This window comes from Danio rerio, chromosome 23 (genome assembly GCF_049306965.1).
Source record: "Danio rerio strain Tuebingen ecotype United States chromosome 23, GRCz12tu, whole genome shotgun sequence".
NCBI lineage: Eukaryota > Metazoa > Chordata > Actinopteri > Cypriniformes > Danionidae > Danio > Danio rerio.
Window position 1 is genome coordinate 43,958,144 of NC_133198.1, and position 23,445 is coordinate 43,981,588.

The 23,445-nt window shown below is 34.8% G+C and overlaps 1 protein-coding gene across 5 annotated transcripts in view; it reads left to right on the forward strand.

The window, feature by feature from the left end:
• cdh24a (cadherin 24, type 2a) overlaps nt 1–23,445 on the forward strand; it is a 210,625-nt gene that overhangs the window by 101,025 nt on the left and 86,155 nt on the right. For all 5 annotated transcript variants that reach the window (XR_012398708.1, XM_021470042.3, XM_073939333.1 and 2 more), the window contains 2 exons: nt 18,218–18,512; nt 21,502–21,621. Coding sequence is in view for 4 of the 5 variants with exons in the window: in XM_021470042.3 (XP_021325717.1) it covers nt 18,218–18,512; nt 21,502–21,621 (415 nt within the window). In the remaining variant the exon portion in view is untranslated. The remainder of the gene's footprint in view (nt 1–18,217; nt 18,513–21,501; nt 21,622–23,445) is intronic.

Here is a 23,445-nt window from a genome sequence, read left to right on the forward strand (position 1 = left end):
TGTTCTGGAAAACTGTAACTCGAAAGTGGCTACAACTCGAACCCCTTACAAAATTGGAATGGTTGGATATCGAATATAATAGGGCTGTATAATATTGGGAAAAAATTATATTGCGATGGTTTGTTTTGGTAGGATATGTAGTGGGATATGAATATAATTTCACTAGATTTTTTTGAATAGCTCTTATTTTGAAAGCGTTTGTTAATTTCAACGCTTAATCTGAAAATTTCTATATTCACTTTGACTTGTATTTCATTGCAGACTAAACAACAAATATTATTTAATGTGTTCCTTGTTATTAAACCCATATTCCAGTTTTGGTTATTGCAACTAAGGGTGTCACGATCTAGAGGTCTGCATTCCTGCGACCAGATTTCTACAGTGCGGGTATAAATTTACGAATAAATCACGGGAGCGGTCGGTAACGGGTTTCATTTGGGACGGGAGCGGGCTGTCTAGCAATATCGATCCCGACTCCCGAGTGAGCACACGTATGTATGTGTGTAAATGAAATAGCGCAATGATGTGTTTAGCTTGTTTGTTGCAGTGTGTGTGTGTGTGTGTATGTATGCGCACGCGGGAATGAGAGATGTGTGTGTGTGTGTGCGCGCGCATGAGAGAGAGAACTTTGCCTGTGTTTGTGCTTGGTGCTTATGAGTGTGTGTTAGAGGGCGCGCGCGCGTGAATGAGAGAGAAATCTTTGTCTGTGTGTGTGCTTGGTGCTGTGCGTGTGTGTGTTTATACAGACAGCTTGTTATAGGCTGTCTGGACTGTATAACTGGGTGATTTTCGGTTTTGTGTTCCCCCCGCTCTTTAGCGGGATCGGGCGCGGCGGATAGAAAACGGGGCGGGTCGGGCAGCGGGACATCAAGTGCTTAATATAAGCGGGAGCGGTCGGGTTCGGGCTAAAACCTGGCGGGTGCGGGCGGGAGCGGGATTCAAAATTTAGTCCCGCGCAGATCTCTATCACGATCTTCCAAATCCTCTATTCGATTACATTTTCGATTCTAAAGGCACGATTCGATTCGATTTTCGATTATGAATAATTAATTAATTAATGACCAATTAATTATTTGTAGCCTACCGTTTAAACTACCTGACCTGCATGGTCTTTGTTTTACCCATAAACAAATCATACAGTAAATGAATAAAGGCAAGATACACACATAATTACCACCTGTCAATCACTTTTTCTGCGGGACTCGTGAATAGGCAGTGATCTGTGTCGTTATAATGGCGTCGGTAAAAAAAGACGCACAACCAACAGGAACCAGCCAACAGTATCTGAGGTGTTCGCTAAAATGACTAAGTACAAGTGAGTGAAAGATTGAAGCAGTCTTCTGATCCTCTGTCTGCCTGAACCCGCTGTCTTGAGCCCATGGCTGTGTGTGTGCGTCTGTGTCTGTGTGTGTGTCAGAGGTAGAGAGGAAGGAGGGCTGCTCAGAAATGCTACACGCCACTGTGGATGTCAAATTGTTGTCGTTCTAAAATGCCATTTAAAAACAAACACAGTGTAAACAGGGCCTGAGTGTGTACTTTTCGCGAGCGGATTTGCAATGGGGTGGGCGGAGGATCGCAATGCCGGTGTTGTCTATCGGACGAACCGTACGTAATACGTACATAGCAGAGCTTGCAAAACTGTTTTTTTTTGTCGACAACACGAACGTTGTCAACATAACTCACTGGAAATCCAAAATGCTTTCACACCGGCGAATTCATTGAAAGAGGAGAGGGTTTAAGTTCTGTCGACGGGTCTCCTGCTTCTGCAGTTTAACAAGCACTTCAACAAGCCTGTTTTTTTCCCGCTTGGCAAGACAAGCTGACGTGACATGGGGGCGTGGCAGCATCGACTATTCTATTTTTTGATTCGATAATCGAAATTGAGCATAAATTTCGATCGATTTTGATTAAAAATCGAAATCGTGACACCCCTAATTGCAACAAATTTCAAAACAGTAAAGCACTTAGCAATTTGTAATGCTGCCATTCCTTTTCGCAACACTTAAAAGATGTTTTGGGACTGAACACACCAAGTGATGAGGTGTTTCAGGTATAATTTTGTCCCATTCTTACTGCAAACAAGTCTTAAGGTGGGTCAAAAGTAATGGTCTTCGTTTGCTCATCAAAATGCACCACACATTCTCTATCGGAGATAGGTCGGGACTGCAGGCAGGCCAGTCAAGTACCTGTATCCTTTTCCTCCACATCCAGGACTTTGCAATGTGTGCATTATGTGGTTTTGCATAATCTTGTTGAAATATGCATGGGTGTTCCTGGAAACGAAGGCAGCATATTGTGCTCCAAAATCTCTATGTACTTTTCAGCATTGATGGTTGCATTACAGAAGTGCAAGTTCAGAAGTGTCAAGGGCACTGACACAACCCCCTAACATGTCAGACCCTAGCTTTTAAATGTGTTGCTGTTAACAGCCTGAATGATCCTTTCCTTCCTTTGTCCAGAACACACAGCATCTATTTCTCCGGAAAAGTGCCTGAAATATTGATTTATCTTTCCACTGTACATATTTCCACTGTGTGATGGTCCACCCCATATGCATCCAAGCCCAGAGAATGTGTTAATGTGTAATAACTTGTATATGTGACCAGTCAACTGTTTATGTAAGTTCATATGTTATTGTATTTTTCATTTGTATTTATTTATTATTTTAATCATTATTATTTTTATCTTCTTTCTTTCCTAAAAATAAATAATAATGTAATATATAACTTTGTTTGTTCTGTAGCTTAATGCTATGTTCACACCAGATGAGGAAGAAGCGTCAAGCGTGAGTGATTTACATGTTAAGGCAATGCAAATGTGCGAATAGACATCGTGCGGCGCGAGTGGCGTGGCGCGTTTTGAGCGTTTGATGTGCTTAACGCGAGTTTTGCTCGAGTTAAAAAATCCGAACTTAAGCGGACATTCGCGCTGCGTTAACCGATCCGGATCTTGCTCTTGTGGCGGTGTGATTGTGACTTAGCGCATGTTGTTGGTGTCCCGGGGGAAATCTTCCAGCCAACACATCATCAAACTGAACTGATAACGACAGTAGGAGAAACCATAGTATAGTTGATTTCCAGTGTGATATTGTGTTGTGCATGCAACTCTAATGTTGAGGGCTTAATGAAACCTCTCCCTCTGAAGTGGTTTTTGGAAAATCAGTTTAGTGTGTTGGTTTGATGTAAATTAAGTGTTTATAAGTAATGGAGTGATTAATTTGTCATCCCAGAATCATTCAATTTTATGCCTTAATTTCGTATCAGTCTGAAAGCTTGTTTCCATGATGGATAAAAAAAAAAAAGCTGACAGTCACTTTTATGTAATAATCGTTATCATGCATCATGTATGTATGTATGTATGTATATATATATATATATATATATATATATATATATATATATATATATATATATATATATATATATATATATATATATATTCTGGTTTCCTGTTTTTTTCCTGGTTCACTTACAGTGGCATTTATACTCTCAGTAGGTAAATAAAAAAATAGTCCAAAACTTTAAAGTTTCTTAAAACAAGTTATTAAATTTAAATATTTAAAATTACTCAAAAAAATTTTGGTTAAAAAAAGCAAAATAATCAATGTCAATGTGGTAAGTGAAATAATGTAAATATATTGTACAAAGTGCATTTTCTGAAAACAAGACATTGTTTTACCTGTATAGAAAATGCTTCTTTATTTAAGTCATTTTTTTTAGAAATTGCACTTTTTCTACTGTAATTTTTAGGAATTACTTAGAAAATCGATTTTTAAAGATTTTTTTATTGTATTTTTTTTAAGTCTGAGCTAAATGATACTAAAAAAAAAAAAAGAGCTTTTGGGATATATTTTGTTACTGAACGTCCAAAAAAGTGCTTTGTGCTGGTCTGAATGCATCCAGAGAGAATATAAATGTGTAAAAGAGTCAAAACAGCACCAAAGAATCTCACCGTCATGCACATAAACACAACTCTATTGACCTGCAACGGGCAGCATCGTGACTATGAGCAGAAAAAAAGGTATCCTTGAGTTTATTTTACAGTGTCATGTGCTGTTTTTGGTTTGTTTAGATGTCTTTGGTCTGTGTTGTGTTTATCTTTCAGTCGAGCTGCACCAGAGAGTTTGTCTGGAAGTGAACTGACAGTCAACTTTTCAGTGGTCTTGGTCCACTTGTTTGGTGCCAGTGTTTGCAATTGCTTTTTGATATTGCTCTAGAGTTTCTAGTGCAAAGAACATTTTAAAGAGTTCTCTTTTTTAGTATAAAGAATGTGGTGTTATTCAAAAGATTTCATGAGTTTTTTGTTTTGTTTTTTGTGGAACCATTAATGTTGGTAAGAACATATTAGTTTTAAGAATGTCTGCCGAGATGTTTTCTAGCTTTTCAGTTATTTAGCTTTCAGCTTTTAGTATTTAATTCATATTTTACTGTCTACACTGTAAAAAATCCCTTAATTAAGTTGATTAATAGTTTATGTTAAATGTGTTTTACATTTATCTGGAGGTAACAATTGCATTATGGATTGTAGTTAGAACTGGTTTTAGGCCTTCCCATTGAGAGTAATGTTAATTGACGCTTAGTGCCATCTGCTGTCTTGGGAGGAAATGGCCTAAGCACATTTGTAAGCAAATCTGCCTGAATGCATTTGTAAGAAAATTAACATTGATGCCTTTGTGAGAGAATCTGCCTGAATACATATATGAGAAAATTAGCTTGAATGCATATGTGAAAAAATCCACCTGAATGCATTTGTGTGAAAATTAGCTTGGATGCATTTGAGAAAATCTGCCTGAATGAATTTGTGAGAGAATCTGCCTGAATGCATTTGTGAGAAGATTAGCCTGAATGCGTTTGTGAGAAAATCTGCCAGAATGCATTTGTGAGAAAATTAATTTGAATGCATTTCTGAGAAAATTAGCTTGAATGCATTTGTGAGAGAATCTGCATGAATGTGTTTGTGAGAAAATCTGCCTGAATGCGTTTCTGAGAAAAATAGCTTGAATGCAACTGTAAAAAAATCAACTGGGGAGAGTCTCAGAAGTGGACGATTGTCTTGCAATCGTAACAGACAGCTGTATGCACTAGATTTGGTGTTTGTTGTTAGGTTATATGCAGTTTGTAGTGTTGACTAAATTTATTAGTTGATTTGAATTGTGAAATCTGATTTATATTTCTAAAACCCAATACTTTAACAATTTGTTAACACAACAGAGTTTTTGTTCAAACATACTTTTTTGTTTTTTACGAAGCGCTTTCTGTTTGTTTGCGAGTCGAGTGATTCTTTTAAAACAGATCATGTTTGTTTGTAAAATGTTGGATTTCTTTGTATTGTCACAAATTCTGCTGTTTAAGTAATAACTTTATGGAAGGCAGTTACTGTGAGTGAAACATTTATATAAAGCAAACACTTATTTTGTGTAATTAAAATATATATTTTTTATTTTGCGATTAACATATATTGTGATTATGTGTATTGTACAAACGCAGTTGAAAAAAAGCTGAAATGTTTGGAAAAAAACACTTGATGACCTGTTGTGATTATAAAAACTAAGAGTTTTAAAAATGTATGAAGTGCTTGTTACAACTGCACCAAATCAATAAAAAAAACAAAAAAAAAAACGATAAAGGGCCACTAGAGGGCGTGTATTTACAACAAACAAAGGTATATTTTTATGATGGAGTAACTAAGTTTGGAATCATGGGAGTTGTAGTTTTTATTACATCCTTTGGGACTCCTGCAGAAATCATGTTGATGGATGAGCTAAAGTATCCAACTCTTATTATCATGATAGTATGAAGCAGAGTAAAGCTGAACACTGTGAAAGAGAAATAAGAGAAACGCCATAGCAATCTCTAATGAAAGATGAGCATGATGCGTCATGAAAACAGCAAACATTTTATTACGCCACAGTCCACCGCCTCTAGTTCTTCTGCTCGTGATCACACAGAGAAGCAGCAGCCCTGTTTTATCAGACTAAATACATTTTAGAGTCTAAAAATAAACATATTAAAGCATCTTTTGGTTGGAAATTGAGGATGTTATATCCTTAGCAAAAACATTCAGCAACCTAGTAAAAATGGCTTATTTTTCTAGATTTAAACATTCTTTAAAAGATTTGAGGTAAAGACAGGTAATGCAAGTACAAACATCAGCAAAATAAGACTATTCTACTTGGTTTTGGATGTTTTATTGAAAAAATTTTACTTGCAACGAAGTCCTATATTTCCAATTTTTTTTCTATATATTTTTTAGATGAAATCGTACATGAGTGCAGTTATTCAATTGCAGACATCCCATCTGTCAGTGCTAATGTTCCTCCAGCGAGCGCATGTTCTATAGAATGACGAGTGTTAATGTGAGATTACGAATCCGTGTTTTTACCTCACTTATTTAAAGCAATCTGACAGCTTGTTCTGCTCCGGCTGAGAGCTGCCGTCTCTGAGCATACAGCTCTGCTCTGACGTATGCAAATGCATCCCTCGGTATGTGTGCGTGTTTGTGTTTGTGTGTGTCTGTGGGTATTGAAGTATTTTCAGCACTAATTTGTAGATTTAAATAACCATGCTGTTCAGTATTGATATTTGTGTGGTGGAGGAACAGATAGAAAATGCTCATGATGGAGGAAGATCTGAGATGTTAGACACAGAATTCAAGTCCAGCCGTGCGTATGTAAATATAGTTCTGCTGTATATATTTAGATCTGCACATTTCTACAGGTAAACATATTATTCCAGTTGAAGAATAGAATAGAACAGAATCAACACGATCTCACAGCAATCAAACTTCTTGATTTAGTGGCTAATTTGTTTGAATTCATACAATTTAGTACAATTTTCTTATCCCCCAATGACGATTGGGTTTAGAGGTGGGGTTTGGTGCCATACCTTCTTTTTAAAATCATACATTTTCATATGACTGAATTGAACAAATCTGTCAAAATAGCCATTAAACTTACCAAAGGTAAAATAGTTATGTTTCCTTCTGAGATCAGGCTGAATAGAATAATATAGACTATAATAGAGCCAACACGATCACCCAGCAATTCGTACGTTTTTGGCTATTTCCTATGAGTTTGTAAACTGACGAAACGTAAAGTAGTTACGTTTCCTTGTGAGATCAGGTTGAATAGAATAGAATCAACATAAAATTTGCTGGAAATTTGGATTGGCTATTTATTTATTAAATAAGATAAATTAATATATGCTATAATTGATTTCAATGATGTAACAAATTGAAATGTATTAATTTATTTTCATTACTTTTTTATGAAATTGATTTAGAAATAGTTTAAAAAGCATTAAAAAGCAGTTATCCAATTTTGATGATTTTATTTATAATTTTAATGATTTTTTTTGTTTATTTGCAGTTTTATTACTTTGCTATTTAAATTTGAATATTTTCTAAGTCCAGTTTTGAAATAAAAAGCTAAATAATAAAAATAATTACTCACTCATTTGCTTTCCTTTGACTTATTCCCTGCTTCATCAGGAGTCGCCACAGTGGAATGAACCACTTAAACTTACCAAAGGTAAAATAGTTATGTTTCCTCCTGAGATCAGGCTGAATAGAATAATATAGAATATAATAGAGCCAACACGATCTCCCAGCAATTCGTAAGTTTTTGGCTAATTTCTATGAGTTTGTAAACTGACAAAACGTAAAGTAGTTAGGTTGAATAGAATCAACATGGTCTCACAGCAATTTTTAATTTAGTGGCTAATTCCTATGAATTTGTACAATCTGATTCATACAATTTTTACGATTTTCTTTATCCCGAATGACATTGGGTTTGGAGGTGGGGTGGTTCCACACCTCCTTTTTTAAAATGTAACATTTTTGTATGACTGAACTCGAACGAATTTGTATGAATTAGCCACTGTTAGGACTGTGTTGTTGTGTTTCTGTGTGTTGATTTGATTTCTAGATTGGGGGCGTGCCTTCAGCGCACCTGATGCTGGTCGGCGCCCTTATTTAAACCCCGGCAGAGAGCTTGTCGGGGCCAATGTCCATTCACTTCTATTTGGGCATTATGCTTTGTTTCTCTTCCATACACTATCATTGACAACATTTACCGCATCCATACACTTGCATTTCACACTGATTGAACATACTGATACTGATATTTTGATTTTATAATTTAAATTGAGTTAAATAAATCTTCTTTTTCTTTTAAAATCTACGTTTTAACTGACAAAACGTAAAAAAAAGTTATGTTTTCTCATGAGATCAGGTTGCATAGAATAGAATCAACACATTCTTAGCAATTTGTAACTTTTTGATTTAGTGGCTAATTCGTATTAATTCGTATGATCTCATCCAAGTGAACTCGAACAAATTCGTACAAATTAGCCACTAAACTGACAAACATAAAATAGTAATGTTTTCTCATTATATCAGGCTGAATAGAATAGAATAGAATAGAATAGAATAGAATAGAATAGAATAGAATAGAATAGAATAGAATAGAATAGAATGACGATTGGTGGCTAAGTCATATTAATTCTTATTATCTCATACGAGTGAACTCGAACAAATTAGTACAAATCAGCCACTAATCTGACAAAACATAAAATAGTTACTATTTTTCTTGAGATCGGGCTGAATGAAATTGAATCGAATCAACACAATCTCACAGCAATTCGTAACTTTTTGATTTAGTGACTAACTTGTATGAATTCACACAATTTTGTCCGATTTTCTCATCCCCCAATGACGATCGGGTTTCGGCATGGGGTTTGGTGCCACACCTCCTTTTTAAAATCGTACATTTTTATACAACTGAACTCGAATTTGTACAAATTAGCCACTAAACTGACAATACATAAAGTTACATTTCTTCGTGAGATCAGGTTGAATAGAATAGAATAGAATAGAATAGAATAGAATAGAATAGAATAGAATAGAATAGAATAGAATAGAATAGAATAGAATAGAATAGAATAGAATAGAATAGAATAGAATGATTCAGCCAAAATGACAGAAAGCAAAAGTCTCTCTCTACCAGGGGTTTTCTTTACCTCACATCCTAAATTTTAAAAGGCAGCTATATGTTTTAACATGGGAACACACTGATACTGGAAATTTGGATTGGCTATTTATTTGTTAAATAAAATAAATTAATATATGCTATAATTGATTTCAATGATGTAACAAATTGAAATGTATTAATTTATTTTCATTACTTTTTTATGAAATTGATTTAATATTAGTTTAAAAAGTATTTAAAAGCAGTTATCCAATTTTGATGATTTTATTTATAATTTTAATCATTTATTTTTTTATTTGCTGTTTTATTATTTTGCTGTTTAAATTTGAATATTTTCTAAGTCCAGTTTTGAAATAAAAAGCTAAATAATAAAAATAATTACTCACCCATTTGCTTTCCTTTGACTTATTCCCTGCTTCATCAGGAGTCGCCACAGTGGAATGAACCACCAATAACTCTGGAATAGGTTCCTCTTTTTTTGTTTAATTGTATTATTTTGTCATGAAATCATATGTAATATAATAATATACACTTATATAATCATAGTATCTTATTGCTGTGATTCATGCAAATTTGTTGCACTTATCTCTGGATTTGCAAAGATTGCAAATTTAGGTTCATCAGGATATCATCGAGATTTAGGGACTTTCTTGCTATTATTTACCAATATTTTCTTGTTAGTATGACATTACTATATTATATGTTAGGGATAAAGTACATCCAAGAGGTTGTTATCCTGGATATACTTTATTTTGTAAACTATACAGCTACTTACCAACAAACATAAAAATTAGACACAAAACATTGTTCTGAGTCATAATAGTTCATTAATCATTTAATTAGACACAAAGCTGACAGAAATTAAACAGCTGATGGAGTATACACTAACCTCTGCATTAGTCAGTCACAAGATGGCGCCAAAGAGTCAAAAACGCAAAGCTGACAGAAACGAAACTGGCAAAACGACGCATACACTGAGCTACATATTAATCATTCACAAGATGGCACCAAACAATCAAAAACAGCTGTGTGATGGACAAGCAGATACATATGAATGTATTCATGTGTTCACTGACATTCAAGATAAATCAAAGTTCTCGTATGAGCCAGTGTTATTAAGCAGTTATTATCCCTGAATAACATACCTTAGATTGTTGCGACTGACCAATCAGAATCGAGTATTCAAGACAGCCGTGTATTTATAAATATAATACACATAATATAGCCGTGTAAGTCTCAGATATCTCTACTCCTAAACAACAGGCTCTGCTATTGATCACATTTTAATCAAAACTGGCAACATTTTACAAATCGAGCATCTACAAAACCAGTTTTTGTGCACCACGCCACAATCATTGTATGTGTGCTAATGGATAAGGTGGACATCTAAAAAAATCACTCTGAAAGTCTAAAAAGTACTAATGGAAAAAAAGGCTTGGATGCGAGTCAAACAAATAAAGAAAGATGGAATGTTGTCAGGGTTTTTAGTCTGAAGCAAGGGGGAAGAGATTTTAGGCGCAGGAGGAGAGAAACTAAGAGCTCCTTTAATCACAAGCTCCCTCAACCCACTTCAGCTTCCCAGCATGCCGAGCTCCGCTGAGATCACAGGATGAGGAAAAACCACTGTAAAGACTTACTCTGACCACACACACACACACACACTGGAGTACTACTCCAAAAAGCTGGAGAACAAGACAAAGATAAGACGGAGAAAGAGACCCGAGTGACGGCTGAATAATCCCTTCAGCTCCTCTCGCTGGCCGTCAGCTCGGCTCTCTCCTCACCCTGACCCGGCTTACAAATAATGACTTAATTCCTGCTAAACTCTCCTCCCTCACACACACTCACGAGAACAGACAAAGGCAGAATATGAGCTGTCGGAAACATCCTGGAAAACCTGGAAAAATTACAGACGTGTTTACTAGTCCTGGAAAGAAAAGGGGAAATGATGGTAAACATAAATTATGGTAACACTTTAGTATAGTGTAGGGTCCGTTCATTCATTTTCCGTCAGCTTAGTCCTTTATTTATTAGGGGTTATCACAGCGGAATGAACCACCAACTCTTCCATCATATGTTAACGTTGCGGATGCCCTTCCAGCCACAACCTTGTACTGGGAAACACCTATATACTCTCACATTCACACACACTATACACGTGTCTTTGGACTGTGGGGGAAACCGGAGCCCCTGCGGTACAGTTGGCGGTTCACTTACGGACATTGCATTCACATCAGAAGTGAACCGTACCAGAGTTCGCAAGAACCGTACCCCAGACCACCTCTTTCAGGCGGACTCGGGTACGGTTCACGGGTGCGCTCCCGAGTTCAGAAGACACGTTCACACTACTTAAACGTACCGTACTATGACGTCAAACAAACCCGGGTGCTGACCAAAAGTGCTAGTGTGAAAGCCCCCTTCATCTTATCCAATATCAATTGGGAAAGTGCTATAGCAAATGGACCTGTCAGATGAACGCTGCTCACTTTAAGGGTCTTTTCACATCTGTAGTTCGCTTCATTTGGTCCGCACCAAGGGTAATAAATGATACATTGCTGCATCTTCTGCCGTCTTTGGGTCGTTTTCACACCACACTGCTGGCTTTGGTCCGAACCAGTTGAAACGAACCAAAATGCAGTCATCTGACAAAATCCACATCTCTCATTGGCCAGATGTTGTTGAACATATTTCCTAAACTGCATATTGATTGGTCAGAATTCACGTGTGGGAAAATGCCAATGAACTCCCGCAGGAAAACAAAACCTTTTACTCTGGAGGGACGACTGCGCTGGCTGATTGTATCCCTGCTTTAGACAAACTATCCATTACGAAAATGAAGCGCGCCTGCGGCTGGAAAACAGTGTTTAATGCATCGCTCGTCACTTCAGGAGGAGACGTGAATTAATTTAGCTAAACTGTGACATGGTCATCTTGCGGAAATGTTACCAACGATCCATCAGGTAATGTTTCCCCTCTCTCTCTCTCTGTTGGTAAAGCTCTGTCAACAAATAAGTTTCCTCCATATCCCATAATGCATAGCGCATCGGCCTACGGTAGCTGGATTAGTCCAAAAGGCGCAGTGCTTTTTGCGGTTGGGTCTGTTTTAGTACGGATCACATTCTCACCACAAACATACCGCTCCAGGATTCGTTTAAAAGCGTACCGAGACCACCTCTTCAAGCAGGTCTCAGTACGCTTATTTGGTCCGCTTTTGGTGCGCACTCGAATATGATTGCTGCATTCTCACCTGCCCAAACAAACCGCACCAAAAGAGGAAACGAACTCTAGTGCGATTCAATCGAACTAAATAAGGCAGGTGTGAAAGCACCCTTACCTTCATTAAAGTAAATAAGATTAATATTTACACTAATTGTAATATTTACATTAATATTTGTACCTTAAGTACAATTTTTTTTTTTATGTTGTTAAAAGAAGTCAATTGGTGCCATAATGCAATGATTCAATGCTGATTCTGACTGGCAGTGTAAGTGTAGGGCTTGAGGAGGAGACATAAGGGAAGGATTGGCAAAGGACCTCAAGCCGGGAATCTGACTCAGGTCGCTATAGGTGAATTTGATTAACTAAACTGGCTGTACTGTGTGTGTGTGGATGAGTGTGTATGGGTGTTTCCCACTACTGGGTTGTGGCTGGAAGGGCATCATACAGAATGCTAGAATAGTTGGCGGTTCATTTGGTGGTTTAACCCCTGATCAATTGGACGAAGGAAAATGAATGAATGGATGGCTCTTTAAGGATTGAAATCTGTGATCCTTGTCTTTTCTCTCAGTAATGATATTTGAAATGTCCTGGAAAATGATCTGTAATGTATGACGGATGGATAAACATGACGGCGAGGTGTTAGACGAGGGATAAACAGATGGACAAACAGAAAGACGGAGCGAGGGAGAGTGTGAAGCAGATGGATGGAGAGGGTGAGAGGCAAACAGCTGAGAGGAGAAGACGAGGAAAACACAGATGGACATGGTGTGTGTGTGTGTGTGTGTGTGTGTGTGTGTGTGTGTGTGTGTGTGTGTGTGTGTGTGTGTGTGTTTGTGTGTGTTTGTGTGTCTGTGTGTGTAGGTGAGCAGGAAAATCTAAAGAATGGTTATGTCACTGCTCAAACTACATCTGCTGTGTGTGGATAAAGAGATCTTGCCCACATTAGAAGCTGTTGTGTCTAAAACTTCACTACTTTTCTTATCATTAGTAATCGGCAGTGTTGGGGAATAAGGAAACTACTTTTTAAATTATTAGACACTTTAATTTAATTATTTTATTTATTTATTAGTTTATTTATTAGTTTGTTTATTTATTTATTTGTTTTTTTAGTTTATTTAGTTGTTTGTTTGTTTATTTATTTGTTTGTTTATACAGTTGTTGTTTTTTGGTTATTCGTTTATTTATTAACACATTTGTTTTTTTTTGATTGATTGTTTATTTCTTATTTATTTATTTATTTATTTGTTTTTATTAATTTGTTTGTTTATTTTTATGTATGTATTTATTATATTATTTATTTATTTGTTTGATTGTTTTTTGTTTGTTTATATATTCATTTATTCATTTGTTTATTATTAGTATGTTTTTTTATTTTAGTTTATTTATTTGATTTATATTTTCGTTTATTTATTTGTTAGCTTGTTTATTTATTTATTGGTTTGTTTATAAAAAAAATATCCATTCATTTGATTGTTTATTTATTTGTTTATTTATTAATTCATTTATTCCTTTTTGTTTGTGTTTATTTTTATTTAATAATTTTTTTTTATTTATTCATTTATTTGTTTGCTTGTTTGTTGTTTGTTTGTTTATATATTCATTAATTTATTTGTTTGTTTTAATTTTTTGTTTATTTCTTTATTTGTTTGTTTGAATGTTTTGTGTTTGTTTATATATTCGTTCATTCATTTATTTGTTTGTATATTTCATTTGTTTGTTTGTTTGTTTTTTTATTGATTTATTTATTTTATTTATTTGTTAGCTTATTTATTTATTTATTTATTTGTTAGCTTATTTATTTGTTTGTTGTTTATTTGTTTATTTATTTATTTATTTATTTATTTGTTTTGTTTGTTTATTTTTATTTATTTATTTATTATTTTATTTATTTATTCATTTTTTCATTTGTTTTTTCATTTGTTTGCTTGTTTTTTGTTTGTTTGTTTATTTGTTTGTTTGTTTGTTTGTTTATATATTCATTTATTTGTTGGTTTGTTTATTTGTTTGTTTTTATTTATTTGTTTATTTCTTTATTTGACTTATTTATTTATTTATTTATTTATTCATTTTTCGTTTGTTTTATTTATTTATTTTAATTTATTACTTTGTTTATTTGTTTTTATTTATTTTAATTTATTAGTTTCTTTATTTGTTTTTATTTATTTATTTATTGGTTTGTTTAATCATTTATATTTTGTTTCATTATTTATTTGTTGTTTGTTTGTTTTGTTCATTTATTAATTCATTTATTTTTAATTTTGTTTAATAAATTAATTTTCTATTGATTGATTAACTGACCATAATTTGTCAAAATAGAAGTGTTTCTTTATGAGGGATCATGTAAACTCAATTCTAAAGGTAACAAAAATATTGTGAAAGCAAAAATATTAGCACAACTGGTGATATCAATTTATTTATAAAGACTTCCAAGGGCTGTTTAACGGAGAGATTTCTCAACATTTTCTTTAACATGTTAGTTTTAATAACTAATTTCTTTTGTCTTTGCCCTGATGACTACATACTATTTTAGTTATTTCGCAAGATTCTGGTATTAAGATCAAAGTGCAGTTCAAAGGCTTAACTATATTAATTAGGTTAACTAGGCAAGTTAGGGTAATTAGACAAGTCATTGGACAACAGTGGTTTGTTCTGTGGCCAATTAAAAAAATATATATTTTTAAGGGTGGCTTTTTTACAATAGGAAATATTATGAAAAATATCCTTGCTCTGCCAAAAATCACTTGAGAATATTTGAAAAAACAATAATAAAAAATTCATAGGAGGCTAATATGTTTTTCTTTAACTGTCAACTGCGTGTGTGCATGCGTGCGTGTGCGGCGTGTGTGTTTAGGTGAGGAGGGAAATGGTTATAAATGGTTATGTCACTGCTCAAACTACATCTGCTGTGTGTGGATAAAGAGATCTTGCCCTCAGTAGAAGCTGTTGTGTCTAAAACTTCTACTTTCCTTGTCATTATTCGGTAGTGTTGGGAATAAGGAAACTACCTTTCTCATTTAATTATATTATATTCATTTATTTATTTATATTTTTATTTATTTATTCATTTATTTGTTTGTTTATTTAGTTTTGTTTTTTTAATATGCATTCATTTATTCTTTTGTTTATTTGATTATTATTTATTTTATTTATTTATTATATATTTATTTTTTATATTTATATTTATTATTTCCTTTATTTATTTATTAATTTGTGTATTTATTCATTATTTATTTCTTTGTTTGTGTATAGATTTATGCATTTATTCATTTATTTTTTTATTTTTAAAAAGTTTACCCAATCCCACTCATTTACTACATAACATGACATTTTTAAATGAACCAGACTAAAGTATATAATAAGCAGTGTCATATCACATGTTCCTCACTGCATCCACAGCATGTTGTTTTTACAGGTTTATTGGCACACTTGTGTCGCATGTTCCTCACATTTCCCCTGTGACCTTATTGGTTGGCTGAGCTAATGAATTTTCTGCCCGGCCAATCATCATGCCCGTATCAGTCTGAAAACACCTGGCACTTCTCATATCAGGCGCTCTGGATATCTGGATGGCGAGGTCTGTTTTAGCCCCCGGTGAAAGGTGCCCTTTCACAGTGATCTTGGATTAGTCTGCCTGCCCAGAGCTCAAGCACACCAATTATGACTTTGTCGTGAAGTATTAAAAGGGAAATGCTTTTTTTATGAATAATGGCTGGCTGGAGTGAGTAAAGTCAGGAAGCTACGGATGTTTGTTTATTTATTTATTTATTTATCTATCTATTTATTTATTTTTTTTTTTTTATGTAATTAGTTAATTAATTAATTGTATTGTAACTTATGTAATCAGTTAATTTTAATTAATTAATTTTATTTCATGTAATCAATTTATTTTATTTTATATTAATTTATTTTAATATATGTAATTAAATAATTTTAATTTAATTTATTTTATTTTATGCAATCAATTTATATTATTTTATTTTATCCATCCACTTAACATAATTTTTTTCTAGATTATGAGTATCCACTAAAATCTACAGATTTTTTTCTTCAGATATTTTTTTTGTTTCTAATCTAGATTATGAGTATCCACTAAATTATACAGTTTTTTTTTTTAGATTATGAAAATTCTTCTGTATTTTGTTAGATTATTTTCTTTAGATTATGAATACAAGCACACCAACTATAACTTTGTCGGAAAGCATTAAAAGGAATTTTTTTTTTTTTTTAAGAACAATGACTGCTTTTATTCATTTGTTTTTATTTTATTATTATTATTTTTGCTCATATCATTTTTTATACTCTGGTTTGGCCTTTGAGGATATTTTACTAAAGAAAAAAAAAGCACACATCTCATTTGCTTTGTGGAGTTATTTATTCAAACGAAACAAGATGGTCTCTTAAGTCATTATGTGCATGGGATGTTTTAGAAAAGGGTGTTATCTAAGTGAGAAAATAACATTAGGATGCTGTAATGCTTTTTTTCTGCGGTGCCCGTGTGTGAAATGCAATATTGTTTTGCATATGTCAGAGTCTACTTTCAGTCTGTCTGCTGTGCATCTTGTATGCGAGAAAAAATAAATAAATTCTGCATGAAATAATTATCATGTGTTTTGTAAGTATTTTATTTTTGTGAATTTTCTGCATCATTGCTCCAGGTTTCAGTGTCATACCATCTAAGATTTGATTGAAAACTTGTTACCACTAACTGTACTCAAAAAAAATTGTAAATAAAAAATACTAATACTTTCCATCTTAGACTTTACAGACCTGAAACTTGCCTACAGCACTTATTCATTGTTGCTCTTATAATTGTGTAAATTGCTTCCTTGTCCTCATTTGTAAGTCGCTTTGGATAAAAGCGTCTGCTAAATGACTAAATGTAAATTATGATTATCCATTAAATTCTACAGTAATTTGTTTTATTTTCTAGATTATGAAAATTAGATTGTAATGTATTTTGCTAGGGGCGACATGGTGGCTCAGTGGTTAGCACTGCCGCCTCACAGCAGGAAAATCGCTGGTTCGTGTCCCGGCTAGGCTAGATGGCATTTCTGTGTGGAGTTTGCCTGTTCTCTCTGTGTTGGTGGGTTTCCTCCAGGTGCTCCGGTTTCCCCCGCAGGCCAAACACATGCGCTATGAACTAAATTGAAAACAGTGTATGAGTGTGTGTGTGAATGTGAGAGTGTATGGGTGTTTCCCAGTACTGGGTTGCGGCTGGAAGGGGTAAAACAGGGATGTCTAGACTCCGTCCTGCAGGGCCGGAGTCCTTCAAAGTTTAGTTCCAACCCCAATCAGACACACCTGGGCTAGCTAATCAAGCTCTTACTAGGCTTCCAGAAAAATCCTTGCAGTGGTGTTGAGGCAAGTTGGAGCTAAAATCTGCAGGCAGCCGGCCCTCCAGGACCGAGTTTGGACACCCCTGGTGTAAAACATATGCTGGAATAGTTGGTGGTTCATTCCTCTGTGGTGACCTCTGGTATATCAGATAAATCTCTAGTAAATCAGAGACTAAGCTGAAGGAAAATGAATGAAGTTTTGAATTTTCACTCTATTCTACAGTATTTGTTAGATTTTATTCTTTAGATTTATATGAAGAATGGTATTTGAAGAAGTCAGATGCAAAAACTTCTAAGTGCTGTCTGAAATTTCCATCAGAACATAAACAAAGGTGGCTGAAATAAATGTTCATTTGAGTTATTTCACTATGAAGACCAGGCGCCTGTTTCAGTGAGGAGGTTCAACCAACTCGGAGTTTAAACTTGAACTGTGAGTTGATTTACTGAGAGATTAAAACTCAAGAGTTTTCGGTTTCAGAATAGCTGATCTGAGTTTGGTCAATCAACTTTGAGTAGATCAACTGTTTTTTGCTAGATTCTATTCAATTATAATCCATTTTGTTCTGTTCATGAATAGTTTCCACATCATTTTTTTTTCTCTCGACAGGGTTTTACAGAAAGAGAATCTATTAATTGCTTTAACATACTTGCTGTCTTTCTTTTCCCATTCCTCCAGCTTCATTCCAGTGTGGACAAGGGCGATGGCCGGACCAAATATATTTTAAAGGGCGAAGGGGCTGGATCTGTGTTCGTCATCGACAGCCGTACTGGGAACATCCACGTCACCAAACCCTTAGACCGAGAGGAGAAGGACCAATATCGCCTTATCGCCACTGCAACAGACCGGCAGACGGGTCGAGCCCTGGAGCCCTCGTCCCAGTTCATCATCCGCGTGCAGGACATCAACGATAATCCACCGCTGTTCCAGAGCGGCCCCTACAGCGCCACCGTACCCGAGATGGCCAACATTGGTATTACAAGTCTCTTTTACATGCAAGATTGAAATAGATGTCCTTAGATGTAAGCAAAATAATCTTGTTTTTGCTCTGAAATAAGATTATTTTGCTTGTTTTAGGGAAAAACTCACTTTATTTTGACTTATTAATTCTGAAAACAAAACAATAGTTTTAACTTAAATAGAAAATGTTTTTTGATTTCTGAATTTTGGACTAAAAACTCTAAATAAGAAAAGCATTTTGTAAACAGTGTTAATCAGCAATTCCACTTTTAAAGTAAAGTGTGACCAACATTTTTAATGGCAAATGTTTTGGAATTTATAGTGGCGTTTCCATCCAGCATTCTTTGATGCAAAACCCCTACATGTGCAAAATTTAAACAGTGCATAAAACAGAGAATAAAAATCAGCCAATATTTTGTGTTAGTTAAACTTTATATTGGCTATCTTGCTATTTAAGAAACATGACACAAACTGTAAATAAGAAAAGCTTTTTTTACAGCGTTAAAAGCAAAAAAAAAAAAGAAAACGTAATTGCGTTTTTAATTTTATGAATTTATCTTTGCATTCTTTGATGCGACACTCCAAAATGTGCAAAATTTCAATAGTGCATAAAACAGAATAAAAATCATCACTTCATGTGTAACTAACACAATATATGTGCTATTTCAAGACCTTTATATGATTAAATGAAGAAAAAATAGGGGTTGTGTAAGCAAAATAATTTTGTTTTCGCTTTAAAATAAGATTATTTTGCTTGTTTTAAGGGAAAACTCACTTCATTTTCACACATCACTTCTGGAAAAAAAAACTATTTTTTAAACTAGTCTAGAAAATGCTTCTTAATTTTAAAATATTTTACTAAAAACAAGACAAAAACTCTAAGGAAGAAAAGCATTGTCATTAGCAGGAATTGTACATTAAAACAAAGTGTGACCAGCGTTTTTAACTGCACATTTTAGGAATTTATCTTGGCATTTTATTTCAGCATTCTTTGATGCGACACTCCAAAATGTGCAGCATTTAAATAGTGAATAAAACAGAGAGTAAAAATCAGCCAATATATTGTGTTAGTTATACATAAAGGCATATCTTGACTTTTATATTGGCTATCTTGCTATATATAGAATTTTTATGATTAAACAAAGAAAAAACAGTGGTCGGGTAAGCAAAATAATCTTGTTTTTGCTTTGAAATAAGCTTATTTTGCTTGTTTTAAAGAAAAACTTTGTCTCTGAAAACAAAACAATATTTTTAACTTGAATAGAAAAGGCTTGTAGATTTTGTGAATTTTTTACTTGAAACATGACACAAACTCTAAGTAAGAAAAGCTTTTTTACAGCGTAAATACCAAAAAAACAAAAAAAACTAAAAGTAATTGCGTTTTTAATTTTAGGAATTTATCTTAACGTTCTTTGATGTGACACTCAAAATGTGTAAAATTCAAAAAGTGCATAAAACAGAGAATAAAAATCTTCACTTCATGTGTAACACAAGGGGGGCCCAGCGCAATAAGGCGCAAGTCAAAGTCAAAGTCAGCTTTATTGTCAATTCAGCCACATGTACAAGACATATAGAGAATCGAAATTGCGTTACTCTCAGACCCGAGGTGCTTGACATTAATATAAAAAATATATATATAAAAAATAGTAGAGTTTAAGAAAAAGAAAACTTACAGTATATACATTGCACATAAATGTGGTCTAAAAATGTGGTCAAGACATGTATGGCACGATTTGTTCATATTTTAAGACCAGCACAACTGTAATTTTCACATTTTGCACCACGTTGTTTAAATAGCAAATCCATTTGGGACACTTTGTGGACTCATGGGTTTGCCAGTCTGAAAAGGAGGCATGTTAAGGCGCATTGTTGGCACGTTGAGGAACTGAAATAGACCGTGCCATCGACCAAGTAAAAGCTGCTCTGAAGTCCAGCACAGAGTGCGTTAGTTTTGCGCCTATACAGGCCCAAACACTTACACATTGCTTAATACACACAGAATATACAGCAATACACAAATATCTTTACATATAAAAAAAAGTTAAAGGATTACAATGTTACAAAAATGATTTGTCACCAATCAATCCTGCATCACCAAAAGGCATAAGAGTAGGACATGTATTTGAATATGACCACACTTTATTATTATTGTTCATTTATTAATTTGCTGGAAATTAGAAATGAATTTAGAAATAGTTTTGAAGCAGATCTTTGCGTTACCAAATGGAATTAAATATTAAGGCTAATGGATGTCTTCAGTGGACTGCGAACAACACCGTCGTCTCATCTACAAAAGTAAAGGAGTAAAGTAATGAGCAAAAGTAAAGTAAAGAGGCTGAATGGAGGAGGCTTGTTCTTTATCCTCGTGCTGCAGATGCTCTGTTTAACGGTTTTCTCGCTAGTGAAGCGCTCAGTTTTTCCACTTACAAAGTCCGCCATGTAAATAGCAAATGTGCCATGGTGTGACACAACTGACTCTTAAAGGGAAAGGGAGATGAGACTGATGAGACTCTGACAACCCTGTTAGACCATGTGTTGGGGCGCAAATCGTATTTTTCCATTCTAAAAATAGCAAGAGCGGATTCAAATATGCCCTTAATGCTTTTGCGTCTGTCGCTGTAGATGTTGTGCCTAGATCATTTAAATAGAGCTCTATTTATTTATCTCAAGACTTTATCCTGAAATGAAGAATAAACAGTGACTGGATAAGCAAAATAATCTTGTTTATGCTATGAAATAAGACTACTTTGCTCATTTTAGGGAAAATCTCACTTAATTTTGACACATCACTTCTGAAAACCAAACAATATTTTTAACTTGTCTCAGTTTATCTTGGCATTTCCATCCAGCGTTCTTTGATGCGACACTCCAAAATGTGCATAAAAATAGGTGGATTGAAACATGGCGACTGTGTCTGGAAGAAAAGACGGAGGGTCGTATGCTCACTGAACCATGAATATGTCAAAAAGTATCTCTCATTTGGCCTGTCTGTGTTTCCCAAGGCACATCGGTTATTCAAGTGACAGCCACAGATGCTGATGACCCAACCTATGGGAGCAGCGCCAAACTGGTGTATTCAGTGATTCAAGGCCAGCAGTTCTTCACTGTGGACCCACAGTCAGGTGTGTGTTCTTGTAGCATTTTTATGAATAATATGCATATTTAACACTTTTAAGTGAATGATTATTTATTTAATACACTGGAAAAAAAAAAAGATTTGTTGAACTTGATTTAGTGGCAGCACAGTGGCTCAGTGCATGTTTTCCCTTTGTTCGTGTCGGTTTCCTCCGGGTGCTCCGGTTTCACTCACAGTCCAAACACATGCACTTTAGGGGAATTGGGTAACTAGATTGGCCATAGTGTGTGTGTGTGTGTGTGTGTGTGTGTGTGTGTGTGTGTGTGTGTGTGTGTGTGTGTGTGTGTGTGTGTGTGTGTGTGTGTGTGTGTGAGAATGTAAGAGTGTATGGGTGTTTCCCAGTACTGGGTTGTGGCTTGAAGGGCATCCACAGCGTAAAACATATGCGGGAATAGTTGGTGGTTCATTCCGCTGTGTTGACCCCTGATAAATAAGGGACTAAGCTGAAGGAAAATAAATAAATGAATAATCTGGACTTGCAAGGTTTAGTTTTATAGGTTATCTAACATTTTTAAGTAAGCAGAACTTGCAAAGTTTACTTGAAATACGTAATTTTTTTTTACTTTTACAAGTTCCCCAAACTTAAAGGTGCAGTATGTAGGTTTAATGCCTCGTTTCCACTGACTGGTACGGGTCACCTTTATCAGGCTGCGTTTCCACCACAAAGGATACCCTTTTGGTGGGCGTGGTGTATGACAAGGTTTAGGTCGATGTCATTCTCGCTCGAATAAATGTCTACAGTAAAGCTGTACGGGTCGTTCACATATCATAATGAGAAGCTCTTCTCACAAAACAGATGCTTTATACACATAAATACTTGTTTATAAATGTTTATTACTAATTTATTACTAGTTTATTACTAACTACTTTTCTATGAACATGATTTGATTTTAACTGCAGATCACTGACAGTGCGAAATAGGCTACTAAAACGTCTGTGATTATATAAAATAAATACATAAATGCAACATATATGAACACGTACAGCCCCTTACAGTCTACGATATATTATTAATTACAGAAACACTACACACAGGAAACAATTAGTACTTATTTTAGTTCAGAAACACACGCAATATAGCCCACAGTCAGCGCAAACCTCTCATCTGTTATCTTCTTTTATCTTGACCAGCACATGTAAGCTCTGTTAGAGAGTCATTTTGTCATTTCCAGTTCATAATAGTCCAAAAGGCGAAGATAATCATGGCAGTTTGTTCATGATTCAGGTTGCTAAAACAATTTTGCTCCTGTGTTTTGATGGCTTCTCTTTTTTTTCCGCGTTTCACTCCAGCTTCACTTTCACGCTTGTCCTTTTCTTTCTGAATGGATCAGACGATGGAGACACTTCAATAATCGCACTCACGTTATTCTCAACAGCTCAATAAGTTCATTATATCAAATATAGAAGCGATCGCAAGCTTCCGGAAGAAAGCGAATGTCGCTCGCACTTTTAGACAGGCTCGTAAAACAACAACAGGATACGGCAGATTTTTCTTCTTGGCTTTGTGTCTGTTCATCGAGACGGCGACAAGGTTTGTTTGAGCCCGGGTCATCCATGGCTGGCTATTATATGCATATAGTATTTCCATGTAATGTCTCGACTTTGTATTTAAAAAAACATGGCGGTTCCTTTGTTTACGTTCTGTGTAGCTCCACAAGCTCGTGACGTATCTCTGTAACCAATCAGCGTTCAGCTGCACGTGTAGCTCCACCTATTGATACCCTTTCTCCCGTTTGGTACCCTTTCGAAAGGGTGCCGAAAAAGTGGTTCGGTACGCTTTTGACAGTGGAAACGGCCATAAAAGCGTACC